We start from the raw sequence: 22,222 nt of genomic DNA, 5'->3' as shown, positions 1-22,222 counted from the left end.
TTCCCAGTGGTCTCTGGGGTTTGGGGAGAGTTTATGGCCCCAGTTCAGACTTAACAAATCCATTCACAATACATCATCTCCAACAACTTGTTTGGCTAAGGGGAATAAACTCTCCCTCTGATAGAAGATGTTTACGCAGGTTTTCAAACAAACCTCCAGGTCATGACCTCTCTCTCAGCAGCATCAACACAGCTGCCAGTGGTCCCCCCCCGCGCCAGGCCCTTCGCAGGCACGGCAGCCGGGAGGAGTGGATGGTACCTGGTCTGGCTCCTCCTCCTCGCCCTCAGGGAGGACAGGAGGGACTGAAGGGCTTCCGCCGCCTTCTGTGTGAACCCGGGGCCCTGTCTCCTTGCCCGTGGCCTCCTCTGTTGTCACAGCAACCCAGCCCCTCACCTCCGGAAACTCATCTTCTCACCCCTTCTGCTCAGGCCTCCTTGGGAAGGGAGGCGACTGTAACTCGTGAAAACAGCTCTGAGCAGGGAGGCTCGCCTCCTGGCTTTGTCATTTAGCAACCGTGTGACGTAGGCAGGCAACATCCTTTTGCAGCTTGGCTTCTTCCTGCAACGCTGGCCTTGCCTCACCTGCAGGCTCGGTGTGGACACCCAGGAGGCACTTCTAATCGCCTGCCGTGCCAGGTTTGGCGGCCTCTGGCCTCACTGGCATGGCCTGCGTCTTGCTTGTGTGTTTGTTTTTGAGTCCAGTCAGCAACTGTCCTGGTTCTAACCACTCTTGAGAACAATGCCTTGCTGTGGGTAGTGAAAAGCTAGAGAAAGAGAAAGGGCTTCTTTTAAGAAATGATATGCTCTCACAAACTGGTGGGGAAAAACACTAAGTACACACACTCACACACGCCCACAACATTAAGGCTTCCTGAGAAGTACTCTGGCCTCGCAGTGCCTGGGGTGGGTGGGAGGGATGGGTCAGCACATCGGTGCCTGAGCGTCTCAGTCCTTCCTGAGTGACGTCGGGGGGAGGGGTGGCAGGTGGCTTTCTCCCAGCAACAGGGACCTGCTTTCCCCTGCTGCTAGACTGTTATGAAATAGAATACAAACCCCAATTCTCCTGCCTAGACATTGCGGGCTTTGATTTTGTAGTTACCACCCCTAGACAAAGCGGAGCCATCTTTCCCATCCAAGATGGTGGTTCTGGGATCCCAGGCATTACGCTTAGCCACGCCAGGACGCACCAACCTTTCCTCTGGGTGGTGCGATTTAAGGTACATATTCATGAGGGTTCTCCCTGTGGCCTGAGCTGACTGAGGGGTGGAAGCCTTCCCTGGCTGAGCCCTGCTCTCCTATTTACCCGTTCATTCACTTGACAGCATGGACTGTTGTCTGCCAGCTCCTGGCACCAGGCTTGGTTGCAAACTGACGACCTGCAGGCTGGAACAGCCACAGAGAAGCTGTATTTGGCCCACACCAGGTTTTTGAAAATTTTGAAATGGCTCTCAACATTTAAAAGTTTGGCAATTCCATCTAGCAATTGGATTTCCCTTGGATTATCAAAAAGAAATTGAGTAACACTGGGCCATTGTCCCTTATGATCACATTCAAATGGAATTGAACATTGGCCGTCCCCTGCATGTACGACACAGGCCTCACCACTCCCTACGGCCTCTCCGACCCACCTGCTTCACTTGCACACCCTGCCTGCAGGCCCCTGGAGGCAGCTGAGTCCCTGTGGTAGGCAAAGAATGACAATGGCCAGTAGATACTGAGCTCTCACTCCATGCCGGGCTCAATTCTAAGTGCACTGCACACGTTGGCTCATTTCTGCCCCACGGTAACAATGAGGTAGACACCATTGTTAATTGCTGTCTGCTCAGGGGATAGTCACTGAGGGCCCAAAGCTGCCAGGCACCAGTCTGGGCAATGGAGACTGCAGTGGAGAACAAAGTAGACAGAACCCCAGCCTCCACGGGGCTCTCGTCCTGCCAAGCACAGACAACACCAAGAATAAATAAACAGTCAGGCGTACTCGTGAGGGAGAACCACTGAGCAGGAGAAAGTTGGGGGCGTGCCGATGGTTGGGGGTAGGGGTGCTATGGTAAATAGAGTGCTCAGTATAGGCCCTGCTAAGAAGGTGACATTTAAGGAAAGCTGTGAGAGATTAGAAGCGCATTCTTGGCAGAGACAGGTTAAGAAACGTGCCTGGGGTCACACAGCTAGTACCTGCAAAGCTGGGATTTGAACCAAAGCTGGTTTCAGAGCGTGGCTCCTAATCACTGCATTACAGGGCCATCTCTGCCTCTGAGGTCCTCAGAGTAAGGGCAGAGGGCAGCCAGGGAGCATCGGTGCTGCCAGAGAGCCAGAGGCAGAGGTGGGCTGGGGCAGGGATGGACCAGGGGCAGCAGGAAAGGCCTCGGCCGGAGGCTTCCGCTCTGAAGATTCTACCCCTTGCCCAGTCCTGCCAGGAGGCCGAGGTGGATTGACCTCCCGCTGTCAGCTCTTTATTTTAATCTCAGGGGGCATCTAGGAGCTTGTCTCCCGCCTCCAGCTCCAGGCCCCTCCTCCCTCCAAGTGCTGGGGTGAACCCGCCACAAATCCGCCTAGTCCACCAGCCTCTCAGGGTCTGACCGTCCCCAGCAGGCACCCAGCCCGGCAGCCGGGAGCCTCGGTCACTCCCGCCCGCCCGCCCGCCCAGCAGCGCCTGCCCGGCCGGGCCCACGCCGCCTCACCCATGGGGAACAGCAAGAGCGGGGCCCTGTCCAAGGAGATCCTGGAGGAGCTGCAGCTGAACACCAAGTTCACGGAGGAGGAGCTGAGTACCTGGTACCAGTCCTTCCTGAAGGAGTGTCCCAGCGGCCGCATCACCCGGCAGGAGTTCCAGAGCATCTACTCCAAGTTCTTCCCCGAGGCCGACCCCAAGGCCTACGCCCAGCATGTGTTCCGCAGCTTCGACGCCAACAGCGATGGCACCCTGGACTTCAAGGAGTACGTCATCGCCCTGCACATGACCACCGCGGGCAAGACCAACCAGAAGCTGGAGTGGGCCTTCTCCCTCTACGACGTGGACGGCAACGGCACCATCAGCAAAAGCGAAGTGCTGGAGATCGTCACGGTCAGTGCTGGCCTCTGGGCTTCCGGCTCTGGGGGCCGGGGTCACCACCTGGGGGCGGGGCTGCAGCGGGGTGGGGACCCAGGCTTTGTGACTCGGTGGCCCGAGAGCGTGGTCAGGAGGGGTCCGATATTCATGAGGGACACTTACCCATGGCTTCGTTTTCCTCCTCCAGAAGAATCGGGGCATTTCCTAGTATTTATCTTTTCGTTTCCGTCCTGCCTTCTTTCCCTCCCAACTTCCTTCCTTTCTCCATGAGAATGTCCTTCAAAACCTTCAACAGTACACGTTCTGGCTCTTTCACAAGTCATTTTGTGGGGGAGGGGATTAGGTCTATTTATTTACTTATTTATTTTAAGGGTGGGATTGGGGATCGAACCCAGGGCCTCGTGCGTGCTAAGCATGCGCTCTACCACTTGAGCTATACCCTGCCCTCTTTTAAAAATTTTGTTTTCTAATGAGGGTACTGGGAATTGAACCCAGGACCTCACACACGCTAAGCATATGCCCAACCACTGGGCTATAGACTCACCCTCCCCCACAAGTCATTTAAAAGACATAGCATGTGTCAAATATCCCGAAGAAAAAGGCCCAAGTTGCAGGACGTGAAATCTGGGTTCTAGTCCTGCCTTCACGACCTGGGGCAGGTCACTTCATCCCGGGAGCCTGCCTTTCGCGTCCAGTCTCGTGTTCTACACAAACTGCTGGCTCCTCACTCTCCTTGCCAGCCAGGGCTTCCCAACACCTGCTCTCCTCTCTGTCCATGTTGGCCCAGCATCAGATCATCTGTTGAGAAGGCTTTCAGTGTCTGGAAAATAGTTTTATAATATGTAAGTAATTAGTGAAATTTAGAAACCGACGCAAAAGAAAGTTAAAATGGCCTTTAATGTCATCGTCCAGAGCAAACTACTGTCAAAGTATTGACATACAACTTTCCAGCCTTGCATCCACATATTTACAAGTAATTTTAGAACAATGACATATTCACATGTGATTTTTATCTTCCTTTTTTCAGTCACTGTTTTGTTGTGAGTGCTTTCAATATCAAACCATTTCTAACAGCTGCTTAGAACGCCATCGTCTGGCCATGCCATATTACGTACCCACTCCTCTATGTCTGGAGGATTCGAATGTTTGCATTTTCCCCTCTTACCTCATTTACAGCGCCCTCGTTTTACTTGATCTGTTTTTTGCCCTCTACCTCATGCCACTTCCTTTATTTCTCTAATTCCATTTCTGTGAGAGAGGATGTTTTTCATATTTTATATAATTTTCGATGCATTTATAATCCTGCTTTCATTCGCACAATTCTCCCACCCTTTTTCGGGGAAACTGTAAATAAAATGGCCAAGCAGGCAGCCTCTGGTCAGTGGACTCTGCCTGGGCCTCCCGTTAGGGACAGGTGTGTGTGGGAGCCTCGCTGGGCTCTGGGCTCGGCCTGCAGAATGAGCCCCCCTGCACTGGCAGGTGGCCGGGGGTGAGGACCACACCCTCGGAACCACCTAAAGGATGCCAGGCCCAGCAGAGGCCTGTGAGCTGGCTCTCCTTCGGGGAAAGGAGGAGGAAGGGGAGGGAGGGAGGGCGGGGAGAGGAGGACGGAGGCCGGGAGGGGGAGAGAGGTTGTGGAGCACCCACACCTGAGGTTATGCAAGACGACGCCAAGCCTCCGCTGTTTACCAGGTCCACGTGACTGGCCTGGGAGTCCGAAGCGATGGGTTCTCGTCCCAGCTGTGCCACCAACAAGCCGCGTGGCCTCGGGAAAACCGTATAACCTCCCAGGGCCCAGGGTGAAGATGCAATGGTTCTTTCTCTGTCCTTTTATTGAGGCCGTGAGGGTCTGTCCTCAGTGTTGGACGCAGGGTGGGCAGGCAGCCAATCACTCTCAGCCGTTAGCCCTCCGGCCTGCACGTGCTTCCCCGGCTCAGGACAGATGGCGGTGTTAAGGGAGCCGCTGCCGTTTGCGCTGGGCACCTCCCGGGTCTGAGTCCCGCCGTCGTCGGGGCTGCTGCCCGGAGCCGCTGGGTCTGGTTTCCGCGTGTTACAGCGCGGGGGCCGCTGAAAGGGGGCTGCTGACGCTGCTGATCCTCCCTCCAGCCTAGTTTCCCTGGAGTCCGATCCTGAGTGTCCCCTCTGGGCCTGGCCAGCCCTGGTGGACTCCTAGTAGCCTGGAGCTGGAAGGGCACGTGGAGACGGCGTTGTCCCTTTCCCTGACCACTTCCTGCTCCTTTGTCAGCGAGACTAGAGGGTGATGAGCAAGACCCTTGAGCTTAAAGCTGAATCTGTCTCTGGCTGCCTCCCTGAGAAGAGTAAATGAGGGGCTTCCCGTGCCCTGGGAGACCTTCGCCAGCCCCCAGAACGCTCTCCAAGGCTTTCCGGGGGTAGGACGTGCTGCAGGTGTAGAGGTTCTAGTACCAAGCTCACCTGGGTTAGAACCGCCACTCTTCCACTTCCAGGTGAGGGACTTCTAGCAGGTTAGTTGACTCAGTCTCTTCATCTGTGAGATGGGGCCGATAATACCCACCTCATAAAGTTGTCGTGAAGGTCACATGCAAAGCGCTTAGAAAGGTGGCACACGTTAAGCACTTATATATTAGCCCAGCCGGGTTGGCAACCAAGGTACCCCCTGGACCCAGAAAAAGCCATTTGCTGTTATTAAATTTCTGGACAGTGGGGTTCGAGGTAGGAGATCCCAAACTTCCGCCCTGGGGCTGCTGTCAGATTATCATCAGGAAGCTTTTTATTTCTTATTTTCACTTTTTAGTAAAATGAAAGTAATATGCTGACATGATCAGGAAATTCCAGCAGGGTGGAAAGGGACAAAATAAGAAGTGAAAGCTGCTTTCACCCCCTCCCCTGCGTTCTCCATCCCTTCGGAGGGTCTCAAAAGTCCAGATGCCCGGTCCCCACTCCCAGGAACTGGGGTTCAGTAGGGCAAGCTGGGACCTGGACACCTGCATTTTAGCCTCTGCCGCAGCGGATGCTGGCTGGCGACGTGGGTTCCCCCGGAGCTGCTCCTTCTGATGGGTTCCTCCTCTTGATTTGGTGCAGGCTATTTTCAAAATGATCAGTCCTGAGGACGTGAAGCGACTTCCGGATGATGAAAACACCCCGGAGAAGCGAGCCGAGAAGGTCTGGGGGTTCTTTGGCAAGAAGGAAGACGGTAAATTCCTTCTCCTTCCTAGCCTTTGTTCCAGTCCCAGGGTGTTTCCCAGAAAGCCCAGCCAGATTTATCCTTCCGAGTCCGGTGCCCAGGCAGGACAGAGGTCACCTCCGCCCACTGCAGGGCTGCCTGACGGGCCTTTGTGGGTGGTGACAGGACGGCCAGCGGGCAGTCGTGCGTACGCCCACTCTGGAGCTGGCGGGAAACAGTACTGCCTCCCACTGCTTGTAAAACTCCATTGCTGCCTGAGACGCTCTTGGGGAGAAGCAAGGCTCTAAATGATGTTGTGCTTTTGAAGGAAGAAAACCTCTTTCGTTACGACAGAGCTCACCCACACTGAGGGAGTAGTAACCAGGAAGGGCACAGCTCAGGAGCAGTTCGTAGGCAAATGGCGAGTTTTGAGACTTTGCGAACGGCTTTCTTTTTAAATGGAGTGCCCTTTTTTTTTTTTTTTTTCCTTCAAAGACACTTTGGTTTACTTGTTTATAAAAAGGCCTTCTGCACAATTAGGACAAGGCACACCTCAGCTCAGTCTCCATCTGAATGAGCACCCAGTCCCAAGCAAGCAGGATCTGGATTTAAACGGTTTTACTTTAGGAAGTTAATTTGGAGCCCACGAGAGGCAGCACCAGATGGGATTAGATTTAAATTGGACGGCAAGAGATTGATGGGGGGGAAGGCCTATGAGGGAAAATGGGGAGGGATCTGGAGGAGCCATCGGGCTGCAAAGTAGATCAAACGCCTCTGGGTAGTTTGGGCTTAAGAAAAGTCTGAGACTGCAGCACTGGGCTAAGAAGGTCTTGGCCAAGCCGATGGGGCGTCCTCGAGCCCCTGCTCCTGGCTCCCTGCCCTGCTCCGTCTGGCTGGAAGCAGCGTGGTCTGGCACTGAAAGGGGGCTGCTAATGCAGGGTGCCCACATGCAGCTCAGGAAGGACATGAGAGAGGGGTTGGTGTCAGACGGGGGCGGCAAACTTGAATGGCTCCCGGGGCTGGGAGGATGAACAGGAGAGCGGCTGCCCAGTTAGTGAGGGCCTGGCGAACAGTGGGGAGTGGCTGTCTGGTCTGATGGCCTCTGATCGATTGTTGCCACGTGGGGGTGCGGGGCTGCTGGTGTCTCGCTACCTGATTGTTTTAAAAAGAGCAGCCAGCAATTGAGATTTCTTTTTTTTTTCCCTCATGCACACCAAGCACGCATTCTACCACTGAGCTGTTCCCCTCACCCCTGCAGTCAAGATTTTTAACCTCTGAAGCGCCTCCGTTGATGACGGCCTGCATGGCCCAAGGCCACCTGCGGAGCCAGGACTGGCCCCTGTTGTGGTCTCTGGGGCAGCCTCTTACAGGGCTCCCCGGCACAGGTCTGAGCAGGACCTTAAATCAGGGCCCTACTATTCTGCGGTCCAGGAGGAAGTCGGGAAGCAACGAGGTCTTTGATGGTAGGGCCAGAATTAGGGCAAGGCAAGGAGGTGCCCAGGCACAAATGGAAGGCGGCCCTTGTTGTCAGTGCCAGCCCTGTGCTCACACGACCCTGAAACTGAGCACCTCCTCAGATTTCGCAGGGGAGGCCCTTCCCGTGCCTCACCCAGCCGTCATCTCCCCCTTCGAGCATCCTCTCCTCCGTTGCCCAGACCCTGGCTGCTCAAGGCTCCTCCCTGAGGCTCCTCGCCCCTCTTTAGCCCCTTTCGTGACGTCCCTCGGGGTCGGCCACGTGCTGAGGCCCTTGTTCTGCTACTTGCTAACCGGAAAACTGCCCCAGGTGAATTTCACAGTCACAGTGGGGAGGGAGGTGCTGGGGGCTCACACGCGCGCTCGTGCCTGGTGACTTGTGTTTCCACACGGCCCATCTGGAGTCAACGCCTCACTCCAGCATCGGGTTCCGAGGGTGGGATTTCAAGCTCTGTGCGAGGCTGACAGGGCAGCTGGAACCTTAAAACCCAGTTTCCCAGCCGGACCTGCACCGGGAAGCAGCCTGGCTCCTAACCCAGGAATGATTACGATTGCCCCAAAGGCCTGGGACATAAGCCAATGGAAACCCAATTCAGTTCAGCTGAGGTTTTTTTTTAATTGAATTATAATTGGTTAAAAATGTTGTGTTAGTTTCTGCTGTACAGCGTAGTGATTCAGTTTTACAGGTTTTTCATTCATTTTAGGTTATTACAAGCTATTGACTATAGTTCCCTGTGCTGTACAGGAGGACCTTGCTGTTTACCTACTTTGCACATAGTAGTTTGTATCTGCTAACCCCAGACTCCCACTTTATCCGTCCCCTCCTTTCCCATTAAGTAACCATTAAGTTTTTTTCTGTGTCTGTGAGTCTGTTTCTGTTTTGTAAATAAGTTCATTTGTGTCATTTTTTTTTAGATTCCACATATAAGTGATATCGTGTGATATTTATCTTTGTCTGATTTAACTTCACTTAGTATGATCATCTCTAGGTCCAGCCATGTTGCTGTAAATGGCATGATTTCATTCTTTTTTATGGCTGAGTAGTATTTTTTCATCCAGTCACCTGTCGATGGACATTGAGGTTGTTTCCACATCTTGGCTGTTGTAAACAGTGAGTTCAGCCAAGCTTTACTGAGCACCTACTACGTGCAGGACTATGAGGATAGCCATAAACAGGAAGGAGCACCTGCCTCATTCTAGAGTCATTTCTACAGGTGACTGTCTCCCCATCAGACCAACAGTTTCCCAGGGCCAGGGGCCTTTTCTCACTCCCTTCCATGCCACACCCCACCCTCTGCCCCCTGCAATCTCAGCCACAAGCACAGTGGCTCTGGCACGGAGGGAGGGCTCTGTGACGTGCATTTAACTAGATAGGACTGAATTCAATAGCTGGAGGCTCTCTCTCGTCCCAAACAAGGAGGTAGATTGAGGATGCAGAGACACGCAGGGAGGACCACGGAGGGGTTGTCAGCCAAGAATCAGGGGGCTGCCCAGGAGCTGGGAGCAGGGTGGAGAGCCACCTCATAAGCCAGCCTCTCCTTGGGACACATTGGACCCCTCACCCTTCACTCCCTACTTCCTGGGCAGACACTGTTTCCTGCTTCTTAACTGAGACTCTCTTTCCTTGCCCAGTCCCCTAGAAGATCCCCCAGAGCGTGAGGTTGGAGACCTGGAGTCATATTCGAAATATTTCATAACCAGCAAGGCGGAGGTGCCAACCAGTCAGAGGAGACACAGCACTAGACCGCACCCGGGAGGCCCTGCCGTGCCTGTCATTAACCCTTTTATTGTTCATTCATGGGGAGATCCAGGGGTCCTGGGGAGGAGTGAGGGGTGGGGGTACCCCCAGGGGCACTGAGACTCAGTCTTTTCAGAATAGAGCCATCCATCCTGGGCATGCTGGCCGATGTTAGCCTCATCACAGCTGGAAACAGCCTATCCTGACTGTGATCTTTTCCCCCTGTGCAGATAAACTTACAGAGAAAGAATTCATTGAGGGGACCTTGGCGAATAAGGAAATTCTGCGACTGATCCAATTTGAGCCACAAAAAGTGAAGGAGAAGTTGAAGGAAAAGAAACCCTGATGTCAACTGCTCAGGTCTCCTCCCCTCTCCCCGCCATTCACACAAACACACGTGTGCACACACCCCGGGGGCCGGGAGAGCCTCCAACCCGCAGCACGGTAAACCCACAGCACAGCTCCCTGCCAAACGGAAGCGTCTTTAGCGATTCACTGGTCCCACCTTCCCTCTGTGTCTAGCGTCCCGCCCGCCCTACCTGCCCGCCTCCCCTCCCCCCGCCCGCCAGCCCAGGCCTCCCTGATAATCCCAGGATTAGGTCACAGGAGCCCCAAATATCAGTCCCTGTGTAAGCTGCTTTGTGGACTGTTGGGTAAGCAGGTTCCAATAAATGCAAGAGGAGCTGGGCACATGGCTGACTGGTCGTTCTTGAACCAGAAAAGGAGATGAGTTGTCGGTTCAACCTCAAAGACTGGAATGCGTGGCCACTGCAGTCCTAGGCCAGGGTGCGGGGACTGCGGTGGCGGAGGAGACAGACTTGGCCCTGCCCTCCTGCGGCTCAGGGTGCACAGGGGACTGCAGACCTTGAAGACGCCCTTACTGGCGATGCAGTTACCATGGAGACAAGCAAAGCAGTGTGGGAAGAAACAACAGGAGGGGCTGACCTGTCCAGAGGTCAGGAAAGGGGTTCCGGATGAAGAGGCATTTAAATGAAGACCCAGTGGACTGGGCTGGGGGAAAGGTGAGGATGGGGAAACTGTGTCTCCAAGACCCTGAGGCAGGAAAGAGCATTTCAAGTTCTGGGACCATGAGAAGGCACGTGTAGCCGGAGAGCAGAGGGAGGAGGGAGAGCAAATTGTGAGTTAAGCCTCCAAGGCAGGCAGGGGCCAGACCATGCAAGGCCTTCCCTGCAGCCCATGGGAAGACCCAGCATTACCGTGGGGCTAGTGGGTACTACTGCGGGGTTTGAGGCAAGGGGGGTATGTGTTTGTCAGAAATCCCTCTGGCCGGTGGAAATAAATCAGAGGGGCCAGACTGGGGGCAGGGAGCCTGAAGGTCACTCTCTCATAGTTGCCCAGGTGGCCCCAGGCCAGGGTACCAGCAGTGAGATGGAGAGAACGGGGCCAACTCTAGAGATGTTTAGAAGGGAGAATCCACCTGGAGGACCCAGGAGTCATAACCTAAATAGCACGTCTTCTGGGAGCATAAGGTGGCTGGCATCCTGTACAGCTGTAGGGTACTCTGTGAAGTACACTCTGTGAAGATGCTAAGAGAACAGTGTAAAGTCCAACTTGACTGAAGAGAAGAGGAAGAGGTAGGGGTGGTAAGGAACCATGTCAAGACCCTTCCAGATGCAAGGAACAGAAGACCCAACACCGGTTGTGGCACAAAGATTATTGACTCACGCAACAGAAATTCCCGGAGTAGCACCAGCTTTGGGCCAGGCTTAATCCAGGGGCTGCAGCAAGGTCTCGGGGCTCCTTCTCCCTCTCCTGGTTCTGCTTCCTGCTGTGGAGGCTCTATTCCCAGCCAGGCTTTTTCCCCAAGGGGCCACCAGCCAACCCAGGCTTATTACTTCATGGTTCCAATTTCAGTGAAAAAAAATTCTTTTTTGTCTAGAGTCCCAAAGTTCCAGGACTGTCTCTCATTGGCTCTGATTGGCTATACGCCCAACCCTGACCCGGTATCTGGTGCCAGGAGGATGTCATGCTCAGGCTGGCCAAGCAGATTTTCAGATTTGAGGGTAGAGTTGGAACCACTCAAACTTCATGGACTGAGAGTGGGAGATGTGTGATTTCCAAGAGGAAAATGCTGGTGCTGTTAGTCTGAGAGAAGTGGATTGTAATAATAGGTGTCCACGACAGAGACTTTGGGGAAGTCATTTCACACCTCTGAATTTCTGCTTCCTCATGTGCGTGGAAACTCAAGGGCAGAAGTGGCCTCATCAAGAACAATGACCCAAACTGCTCTCACATGGTCCCAGCCTGTTGTGTGGTGGCTCTTGGGTATTTCTTAGCGTCCCTAGGAGGTGTCCTCTACAGAGTCGCCAATAGGTGTCTCAGTGCCAGGGGCCGTTGCTGCCACCGGGCACCACATTCCCACCACAGCCAGGCTACTGCGTTCCTGACATGCCCGAGCTGTGTGCTGGGCTGCTGGTGAGACTTCTGGTCTCACCAGCCATCAGTGTTTCTTGAAAGTTTCCCAGGTAAGTGCAATGCCAGGATTGAGACTCACCAGCTGGATCTTCAAGGAAACAGCAAAGTGAATAATTTAGAGAGTAGTCTAGAAGAAGGGAGACAGTTGTCCTCCACCCTTTTGACCTCTGACCTCTGCTCCCCTCCCCTCCCCTTCTGCCCACTCCTCTTGGTCCCTGAGACAGTGGACCACCAGGTCCCCAGGCTTAATACCGCAGCTCTTTTCCCCACTTCTGGCCCCAGACTCTCCAGGGGTGGAGACCTGCAGCCCCAGTGAGAAACCAACATAAAAGAATCAACAATACAGATCAACTTCAATAAACTGGTTATTTTAATTATTAGGAGAACAAGAGCAAGCAGGGTGTGTGTGCGCCACCCCATTTGTAGAGGGGGGAGAATATATTTACAAATGCTTTTTTTTTTTTTAAAGTTCCTTCTATCAGTGACCAGGTCCTAGATAACTGACCCCCAACAGCATCCAATGCTCCCGAGACATTTCTGTCTTGTCTCATTTGATGAATGTGTTCTAAGCACCTGCTCTGAATACAAGCTGGGAATACGAGACGCCCCAGCTTTCCAGGAGCTAATGGGCTGATGAGAAATGGCAGGGATATTTGCAGAAAAGAAAAGTGAGAAGGATGCATATTTTAATGATTGAACTACAGACAATCTGGACGCTCCCAAAAAGCTTTTACTTTATTACATACTTGCCTAATGTCATTGCTTCCGTATCCCCCGGTGCAAAGCAGAGGCAGGACTGGGGCAAAGGCAAGATGGGCACTGGCCTCTGGAGCAAAATTTAGTTTTGACCTTCAGGAGCCAAAAAAAACTCAGTAATCAAGATAAATATTCTGATGCAATCATTTAAAAATAAAAATTAATCTTAAAATGTCCATGATGAGCAAAATATCAAAACTGTAAATAGTGAGGACCAGACCCTGCATTTGCATCTCATGGCCTCACCTGCCCCACCCTCCTCCCAGCCCTGGTTCCAATAAAATGTTATTTTTATAAATGCCCCATAGGCTGTAGTTTGCAGATTTGATTTTTTAAAATATTGCATTAAACTGTTACTTATCTTGACAATGGAGGGGTTTTTTTCAGTACTCTCTTAAATTTTGCATCCCAAATTCATCACTTGCCTTGCCCTCGTCCCTGCCCAGATGCAATTTGTTCTTGGCAAGAGAGTTGCCAGGTGAAATACAAGATGTGCAATGAGATTTGAATCTCAGAGAAAGCACATCGCATGGGACATACTATACTTATGGCTACAGTTATGGGCTATACTTATACAACGACATTACTCATTTATCTGAAATTCAAATTTAATCGACTGCTAAATCTGGCAACCTTGCTTGATAGTATCATATCACCCCCTCCCCCTAACATAGGGCAGCATTTGGTTCCATGACAACACACCACCCACCCACATACACATACTTTTACATACTGTAACAGCCACACTTCTGAGCACTGACACCCTGTTTCCAGAGAATGTTCCTCCCTTGATCTTCCTCAGCCTCTAGACTTACAGTTTCAGCCACTGAGCCTGTCCCTGGTTGCCTGGGTCCTCCTCAGTCTCCAGAAGCACCCTGCACTCCATCAGCAGAACGGGTCCTCAAGGCCGCCTGGGCGTGTCCAGATCAGCCCCAGTCCTTGCATTTCCCCTGGGCCCCCTCCAGCTTTCAGCACCCGTCCCCATCAGAGGAGTCGGAGTCTTACCGGTGCGGACTCAGTCAGGGAGAGCAGTGGGCAAACCTCCCAGAGCAGGAGGTACAGCCGCCCACGTACCAAGGGCAAACCAAGAGAACAGTAGGCAAGGCAGGCTTGAAGAAGCTGAGCTCGGAAAGGCCGGTGGAACCAGAAAGCAGAGGAGATGACCAACGGCAACCTTCACAGGAGCCCTGGGAGCAGGGCCCAACCCTCAGAGGAAGGATGGAGCTGTTACGGATCAGATAGAACTTCTACGGCCCACGGATGAGAACTGAGATGCAGAGAGGAAGGAAGGACTTGACAAGAGAGGAAGAGGAGAGAAGGAAAGGAGTGGGCTCTGGTGGGCGATGTGGGGTCCACACCATCAGAGGAAGGCGTGCGTCTCACCGCTGACGCACCGGCCGTATCCCGCCATCTGCCGGCTCAGAGGGCCTTCTAGCTCCTGCACACCCTGCCCAGTGTGGGCTTGCATCCGGATTACCTGGGATGCGTGCTACACAATTCCCATGGCCCCGGACACAGTCTCTTAGAATCTCTGCCATGAGTCAGGCTCTGCATTTAAGTCGCTTTGCAGGCAGTCCTTGGACACCTTGAACTCGACTTCAGATACACACCTTGCACTGTGAAGGGTGAAGGAAGGATGGCGGTTGGCCTGTTTCACAGCGGACATCTCCCTGTGTCCTAGGGCTCCATTCACTTGAATGTAGGGCCAGCCCCCGAGGCTGGGGGTCATTCTAGAAAGCACACCTGTCGGGGTGATGAGGATGATGAGGGCAGGCAGAAGCAGTGTGTTTGCGCAGCCTCTGCCACACAGAGCAGAAGAGCCAGGAGACGGATGTGTCAGTGTGGGCGGGATGCACGGGAGGACACGGACTCTGCTCCACAGCAGCATCATCTGGCTTGGCCGCCTCCGTCCCCGCTGGTCTCAGGAGTCCCCCGGGAGCCAGAGCCGAGCCAGAGCGGGGCACTCCTGCCTAGATCTCACTCTCCTCGAGAATCTCCTCCATGGTGTGGGCCAGGGTGAAGTCCCCCTCGCTGCTCTCGGACAGGCTGCTGCCCCGGGGCCAGGCGGCGTGGCCGCGGACGGGGCGGGGCGCCCACCTCCCCCAGGCCCTCCACAGTCAAGTGCAGGAGCTGCCTGCTGCCGGACGAGGGCTGCACCTTCCCCAGCGTCCCGGCGCCGGTCCCCTCCGAGAGCTTCTTGGGACATTTCCCCAGGAATCGGAAGTTCTTCTCCAGGACCCAGGCTCTGCAGCCCGAGTGGTGGGCCAGCAGGAAGCGGGCCCACTGCTTCCGCAGCTCGGCTTTCACCTGCCAGGTGAGGAGAGGGCAGGGTTACTGTCTTGGAGCCAATGCACCACGTGTCCACCCAGCAAATATTTCTCAAGTGTCCTCTCTGGGCCACCCTTGGGAAACCTACCTTCTCACTGGGGGAAACAAGCAAAGAGAAGCAAACAAATGCATGTGAGCAGAGCAGGTGGGAGTGACACCTGGAGGCTGTTAAACAGGACAGTGGGGTAAGAGACAAAAATGTGAGAAACGGCACTCAGAAAAGGACTGTGTTGAGGTGGCATCTGAGACCTGCCTGGCAGATAAGGGGTCCCTGCGTGAAGATACAGAAGAGGCAGCAGTGAGCGAGGCGGAAGAGGTGTTGCTGCCCAGAAGCTTACATTCTAGTGGCAGGAGACAGAAATCCATATTTAAACCTGGGGTGGAGAGAGGGGACCATGAAAGAGAGCCAGAAAATTTCCACCAACTCCTAAAGTCAGGAGAAAACTGCTCGGGCCTCTGCCTGCCCCCCCCCCCCCCCCGCTTCAAGCCTGTTTCCCAGGGTGCACAGAGCTGGCTGGGGCTAAGCTATAATATAAATAATAAAAATAATCATTGTTACCAGGCATAGGACCTTTCCCAGGCATGCCCAGGGCAACACTGTGTGGTAGGGACAGTTATTATTCCCATTTTACAGATGAGGAAACTGAGGCTCAAAGAACTACACTGACCTGACTAACTCAGAGCTCCTCAGTAGGTGAGTCGTGGCTTAAATAGATTTCTGGACACCAGGGTTCCAGCTGGTTCCCTCTGTCACACTCTGATCCTCCCAGCGTGGCTCCAGCGGGGCCAGGTTTGGGTTCTGGCTTTGCCGCACATCCCAGTACCTTTCCCCACCGCTCTAAGCTGCCTCCTGCTCTCTCTGCTGGATGCCCACGGCACATGCTGGCCACTGCACTTCCCCCCATGGCGCCATCATGGACGCGGGAATCCCCGGGGACTGTGGGACGCCAGCCCCAGCCTCGCAGGAGCCTAGGGTGACAGCGTGGGAAACATACCTCTCCGTTGGCAAAGCAATACTGCAAGGCCACGAGTAGTCCCTGGAATGGAAGTAAGAGGGGCATGAAGCTTGACTTGGTAGAGGTGTCTGGGGGTTACTTGGAAAGTCCTAAAGTCACCCTTGTCCTAGGAGCCCCTACAAGAGGCAGGCAGCTACCTGCCAGAAGTAACTGCAGTTAGTCGTGTTCTGTGACTAACCATACAGTGACTGAGTCACTGTTAACTCAGGTTTCCACGGGGTGTCCTCATTAGCACCCACCACCCATATCAGCCTAGATGTTTGCTTAGGTGCTTACAGGTCAATGATGATTAGACCCTAAATTCTCATTCATTCAATTATATAAATACTGTACAAGGTAACTGATTTCTACCTGTCCACAGTGGGCAATGGCTAATTTTTTTTTTTTTTTTTGGTTTGTTTTTTGCTTGGCTTGCATCCTTTCCTTTTGGAAACTGACCCTCTCCTACTCCCTGGGCTTCTGGCAAGGCTGTCAATCATGTGGTCTTCACGTTCCAGGGTGGCCATGACCACTATAACCAACCCCAATGGGCATGTGACCCGAGCAGGGCCCATCTGAGTTCTTTTCACCGTGAAAGAAGAGAAGGCTGCACCGTCTTCCCTGTGTTTGCCAGCTTTACAGTCAAAGTTAGCCTGGAGATGCTCAAGGGCATATTCCCAGCTACACGGAGAGAGCCCGACTGAGGGTAAAGCCAGCGCAGAGAAAAGCAGAGCCTGGAGATGCTCAGAGACAGATTTCTGATGATGTTCTTTGAGTCCCTGGATCCAGTTATGCCTGATCCTGGACTTTTCACTTTTGTGAGATCACAGATACCCCTTTCTCTTGTCAGAATATTCCTCTTGCAAAGATAGATCATGCCATGCCAGTGGGTTCCCATCACACTTAGATTCAAATCTAACATCCTAACCACAGAAGGAGCTCAGGTGATGTGGGCTTGTGTCCGTCTTACTGACTTCATCTTGTACCACGCTGCCCCTCGGTCGCCACATTTCAGGCATGCGGGCCCTCTGGCTGCCTCCAGCATCTCAAGCTGATGTATTAGGATGTTGAATAACTAAGTGGATCCAAACAACAGATTTGTCATCTCACATACTTCCTATGGGCTAAGAATCTGGCCATGGCTTAGCTGGGTATTCTGACTCACGGTCAAGATGTTGGATGGAACTTCGGGCATCTGAAGGCTTGACTTGCTTCCAAGGTGACTCACGTGCCTGGCAAGTTGGTGCTGGTTGTTGGTGGGAGACCTCTGTCCCCTCAACTAGAGCTTCTTGGGTGTCCTCATGATATAGGAGCTGGCCTCCCCTAGAGGGGGTGACCCAAGTCAGCAAGGTGGAAGCTGCGACTCGTTTTTTATGTCCTGGTCTCAAACATCACATGCTTTCATGTCCACAATACCTTAACGGTCACCCAGCTCAACTCTACTCAGCGTAAGAGGGAGTGACTCAAGGACCTGAAAACCAGGAGGCAAAGCTCATTGGGGGCCATGTTGGAGACTGGCTACTGTAACTCACTTCTTCCTCGGGTCCCTTCACACGTCCTGTTTTCTGGACCATTCTCCCCTCATATCTCTGCCTAACTGGCTTTTCAAAATTCAGGTCTCAGCTCAAAAATTCCCTAAAAGAGAAGTCTTTCCCGACCACTCAAGTTTGGGTAGCCATTCCAGTCGCTATCGCAGTCCTCCATTTTATACTCTTCAGGATACAAATAACCAGAATTGTTATTTATTTGCCAACTTGGTTATTATCCGTCCCTCCCCGCCCCCACCTTCCCCAACCAGACCAGCGCCTTTATCTGGTCTTTTCACTGCCAGATCCCCAGCACCCGAAACAAACGCCTGGCACATAGTAGGAGGTCAACAGTATTTGTTGAGTGAATGAGTGAACGAATGAATGAATTGAGTTTCTGTCACTTATGACTAAAAGAGTCTTGCCTTGTACAATGTCAGGCCATTTCTAAATTACGACAGGACAACCTCCTTTGTTCTCTTCCTGGAACTGTGGGCACGAGTCACAACAAACATGAGGCCACATTTATATGGCGTGTCTGTTCACAAAGCATCCACGTTGGGGAAGTTTCGACCAAGGGGTAATCTCTTGAGGTTGCAAACATTTTCTGGATGTGCTGCTTAACCACCAGAGGTCTGGAATCAAAGACGCCTCGTTAATGTTTGTTTCCATTGTTTTCCCAGACTCTTCTGCATCCTAATTTGTTAAATAGCCTCCTGTGGCAACCTATGAGCCATGGCTTTCCCTGGGACGCGAGGGTCAGTGGGACTCAGGCTGTGTGTCTGATATATTGGCGCTAAATCTGTGTGCAGGACCCAAGGACGTGAGTGTTTATGGGAAGAATCTCGTAAAATGCCAGGACTCACAAAGAAAGGACACATTTCCAAATCAAGAGTGAAGCTCACAGTGCAGACTGACCCTTCCATCTCTCTCGACAACATTTCTCTCACCCTCTGTAGCTAGTAAGGGGGGTTTGGTCCTGGGAAAGGAGCTGAAATTGAAAAGGAATTATAAAATGTGGCTCTGGGGGAAGATTTTTATGCTCCTTCTTACGGAAGCCAGAGAGTTCCACGCTGGCTGTCACATGTGGGGATTCTGTCCATGAGTGTGGAATTTTCCTTGTCTCAGGCACCTTTATTCCATGGTGATTGCTCCTGGACGGGGGTGCGGTGGTCCAGGTCACCATTCTCAGACACACCATCTCCTTGGAGGGTCCCAGCTGCCCTGCACAGTTGGCAGCGCAGGTGTTATTTGCCTCTGGGCATATGAGGTTAGAAGAGGAGGGTTTTCAGGGAGCCAGAACTCTTGCGCCTGAGTTGGCTAAAATAGGATTCCACAGCACAAGCATGTCTTTCTCTTCTTTGGGTTCTTGATTCATGGTTTGAGGAATGTCCTGGAGTCTGGTAGAGGTCTCCTACCAAAGCAAGTGTGAAGGGAGTGGTCCCATGAACGTAAGGTTCTCACGTCATGTGTCACCAGCACGTGGCAGTCCCTCCAAAGGTCCCTCGACAGCAGGAAGCTGGTGAGACTCTCCATGCAATCAGCCCTTGGGAGAGTGAAGGGCCCCCAAAGTAGCAAGGAAAGGACCAAATGGTCCCGTGTGGCAGCTGCTCTCCAGAGATGGCCCCAAGGATCCCTCCCCTCCCTGTAGGCATGTGATGCTCCTCACATCGAGACGTGGACCTTATTCCCCTCTCCCTGAATCTGGGGCGACCTTGTGACTCCTTCTACCAGCACAACGTGGTGGAAGTGACATCTGGGACTTCCTGAGCCTCTGCCTTGAGAGGGTTAGAAGTGCCTGCTTCCTCTCTCTCATAACACTTGCTCCTGGGATGCCCTGAGAGTCCAGCTGCGGTGCAGGATAGATGGAGAGGCCCCATGGAGGACAGCTGAGGCTCTCTCATTGATAGCCTCAGCAGAGCTCCCAGCCAACAGCGCAGGTCAACGACTGACTAGCCATGGGAAGGAGCCATCTTGGATGTTCCGGCCCAGTCAAGCCTTCAGATGTTTGCAGCCCCATTCAAGGATTACGTGTATCAAACGGATCACCTTGCTGAGTCCAGACACCCAGGCTCACAGCATCATTAAGGATAATGACATGGTTACTGCTTCAAGCCATGAAGTTTGGGGGTAGCTTGTGGCAGAGTAGTGGACAACCAAAACCTGCTCCCTCACCAGAGGAGTCTGATGGGCTCGGATTCATTCTCAGAAATCTGTCCTGCAAAGCTCTGCGTGAGTGCCTGATCTTCAGCTAGCCTTGGGTGTGGGAGGTCAGCTGATCCAGGAGTCACGTGACCGACCAAGCCCTCAGAGGAAAAAAGACCACCAGATACACCAGAAAGAACAGCTGTAGCTTTGTGTTTTGTTGTTGTTTCTAATTTGGGATTACTTTTTAAAGAAGATTAAGGTCAAGCAACAGAGGAAACCCAAATTACTAAGCCTTAGTCTTTGAAATCCCCCAGAAGATTGAAATAAATTAAACATGGTTTCAAAATGAAGAAAGTTACCCGTGGGTCCTCTGTCTCGGTTCAAAGCCACATCAGGTCAGCTCTACCAGAAGGAAAAAAGAGCCATGGTCCAGCTGCCCAGCCCGTAACCCAGGCTCTGTCTCCTTGGCCTTTGGTGTGTGTGCAGAGGTCAGGCACGTTTTCTTCCCTCCGTCCACAGAATCTCAGTTCCTGACCCTGCTTGGTGACAGTGGCTTTCAGACCCTGATATAAGGAACCTGGTGTCTCCTGGTTCTGTCCCTCAGGGGCACCTGAGAGGCACCATTGCACAGTGGTTCCAACAAGGGCTTAATCTCTGAATGCAAATCTCATCTCTTACTTACTTCCTCGCATTATTTGCAAATTCTCCTCTGCGCTTCAGGCCCTTCATCTTTAAAACTGTAGAATAATTGCTCCCTTACAGCGGCAGGTGTGAGGGGTCAGTGCAATTTATTTTGACCCAAATAAAGCCGCTCCAGCCAGCCTCAGCCTCTCAAGCCTTCGACGTTTAGGCCCCAGACCCGTGAGCGGGGAGTGATCTAGGAGGTCCAGCCCCAGTAGCCATCACATGGAGCCCAGGTGAGACAGCCCTACTGGTCCCACCTGGATTCCTGACCCCCAGAATCGTGAGAAATAGAGTATTGTCATTTTAATCTGCTAAGTAATGGATAACACCTGAGGCAATGGATAACCAAAACACCTAGGTACCTGAACTAGGAGGTAAGCTGGCCTCCTGGTTCTGGTTTCAGCCCCGACACATCTGTCAAGTTTCAAGACCCTCTTGGCCTCTGCTCACTGGTTCCTACCCAAGTTGTGTTGTGTTCTGAGAGTGTAAAGCACAGACAACGTTCATTCTGCCCAAGCTCTGCAGAGAACCCGGCAAAAAATAGGCACTTAATAAAAGGCTTCATGTTGACACTCACAGTTAATATGATCGTGAGTCACACGAACTCTTGGAGGGCAGGAAACAAACCACTTTTCCTTTCCTTGTCATTGAGTCATGCTGGCAGGATTAAGGCGACACTTCCATCTACACACCCTTCAATGCCAGAGGCCCTCGCCGATAAATCCTGCTGATGCGAGAATCTGTTTCTAACCGTGGGGTCTCCCAATGCTGAATCTGTTTAGGTCAAGGGCAATTTGTTTTCTCCAAAACCAAGGCATCCTTGTTCAGATGTCTACTTACGTGGAAGGAGCTCAGAGTCAACTGAATGAAGAGTCGGATAAGTTTGGAGAATCCTTCCACTTGATCGTCAGTGATGAAAGAGAAGAGAATCTCGTGAACACCCAGTAAGGGAATGAGGACCAGCGTTGACTTGGCCAGTCTGCAAACAACAACCCAACCGCTGTCAGGAGGGCACACGGGGAACAGGCAACATTTCCTTCTCTCCTGGGCGTCCTTTACTGTAGCCCTTATCCTGCCGACAGCGGGTTTTCCCACTTGTCTGCTTGTCTCAAGGAATGCCTCAAGGACCAGTGTGGTCTTGGTCACTGAAGCATCCCCACACCTGCCTCATGGAAGATGCTCAGAGCACATGGATTGAATGAATAAATGGATGAATGAATGAATGAATGAGTTCCCCCACGTAGATTATGATATACCTACAGACCCTAACGTTTTGCCTGATGGGTAGATTGCCATGCCCATGGCTGTCACCCTGGGACGCCACGCCCCTTCCAGGTTTGACACGTCTCCGATCACCTGGCTAGCCAGCGAGTCTCCACCTCTTTCTCTTTCCAGACTTCCTGTGTCAGGGCTCTACTGAGCCTGAGAAGGGAAAGAAAGTGACTTGCCCAGGGTCACACCCCTACTAAGTGGTACATCCCAGCCTGGAAGCTGGGCTTCAGACCTCGCACTCAAGCCTTGCACCCTCCAAGCAAGACTTCACCATTTGCCCGCAGGCTGCCCCTCAACCCTGGTGACAGCGAAGGCAGCAGGAAATGAGACACTGATCCTTCCCCATAAAAAAGCACTGTGTGGAAGGTCACTGTTGTATACACTCTACACGAAAAAGACAAACATTCCTTGGTACCACCCACGTGCAAACTGCACAGCTGGGGCCCAAACATTCCGCACCGCATGCCAGTGGTTCCCAAATAGGCTACCAGAATTCCTTATGGAGATTTTTAAATATATATATTTTTTATTGGTTGGATATATATATATCCTGGGAACGGGGATTTTGAAAGACCTCCCCACTGGCCACGGCGTCAGCAGCCACATTTGGGAACAACTGCTCTCTACCACTGAGCTGCTTCTCAATTTAAAACTAACTCCATTAGCAAAGGTGACTCAC

The 22,222-nt window shown here is 52.6% G+C and overlaps 2 protein-coding genes across 2 annotated transcripts in view; one reads left to right on the top strand and one right to left on the bottom strand.

Moving 5' to 3' along the window:
• Positions 1–825: 825 nt before the first annotated feature.
• RCVRN (recoverin) lies at positions 826–10,014 on the top strand. The gene is made up of 3 exons (XM_006176951.3): positions 826–3,060; positions 6,106–6,217; positions 9,629–10,014. The coding sequence occupies exons 1-3, from the start codon at positions 2,680–2,682 to the stop codon at positions 9,742–9,744; spliced, it is 609 nt and encodes a 202-aa protein (XP_006177013.2). The 5' UTR covers positions 826–2,679; the 3' UTR covers positions 9,745–10,014.
• A 2,167-nt stretch (positions 10,015–12,181) lies between these two features.
• Positions 12,182–22,222, bottom strand: part of GLP2R (glucagon like peptide 2 receptor) — a 43,794-nt gene continuing 33,753 nt past the window's right edge. The window contains 4 exon segments of the mRNA XM_006176950.3: positions 12,182–14,668; positions 14,670–14,897; positions 15,914–15,955; positions 21,112–21,250. Coding sequence (XP_006177012.2) covers positions 14,561–14,668; positions 14,670–14,897; positions 15,914–15,955; positions 21,112–21,250 — 517 coding nt within the window. The 3' untranslated portion in view covers positions 12,182–14,560.

The sequence above is a fragment of the Camelus ferus genome, chromosome 16 (genome assembly GCF_009834535.1).
Source record: "Camelus ferus isolate YT-003-E chromosome 16, BCGSAC_Cfer_1.0, whole genome shotgun sequence".
Taxonomy (NCBI): Eukaryota; Metazoa; Chordata; class Mammalia; order Artiodactyla; family Camelidae; genus Camelus; species Camelus ferus.
This window is presented reverse-complemented; position numbering and strand designations above follow the sequence as displayed.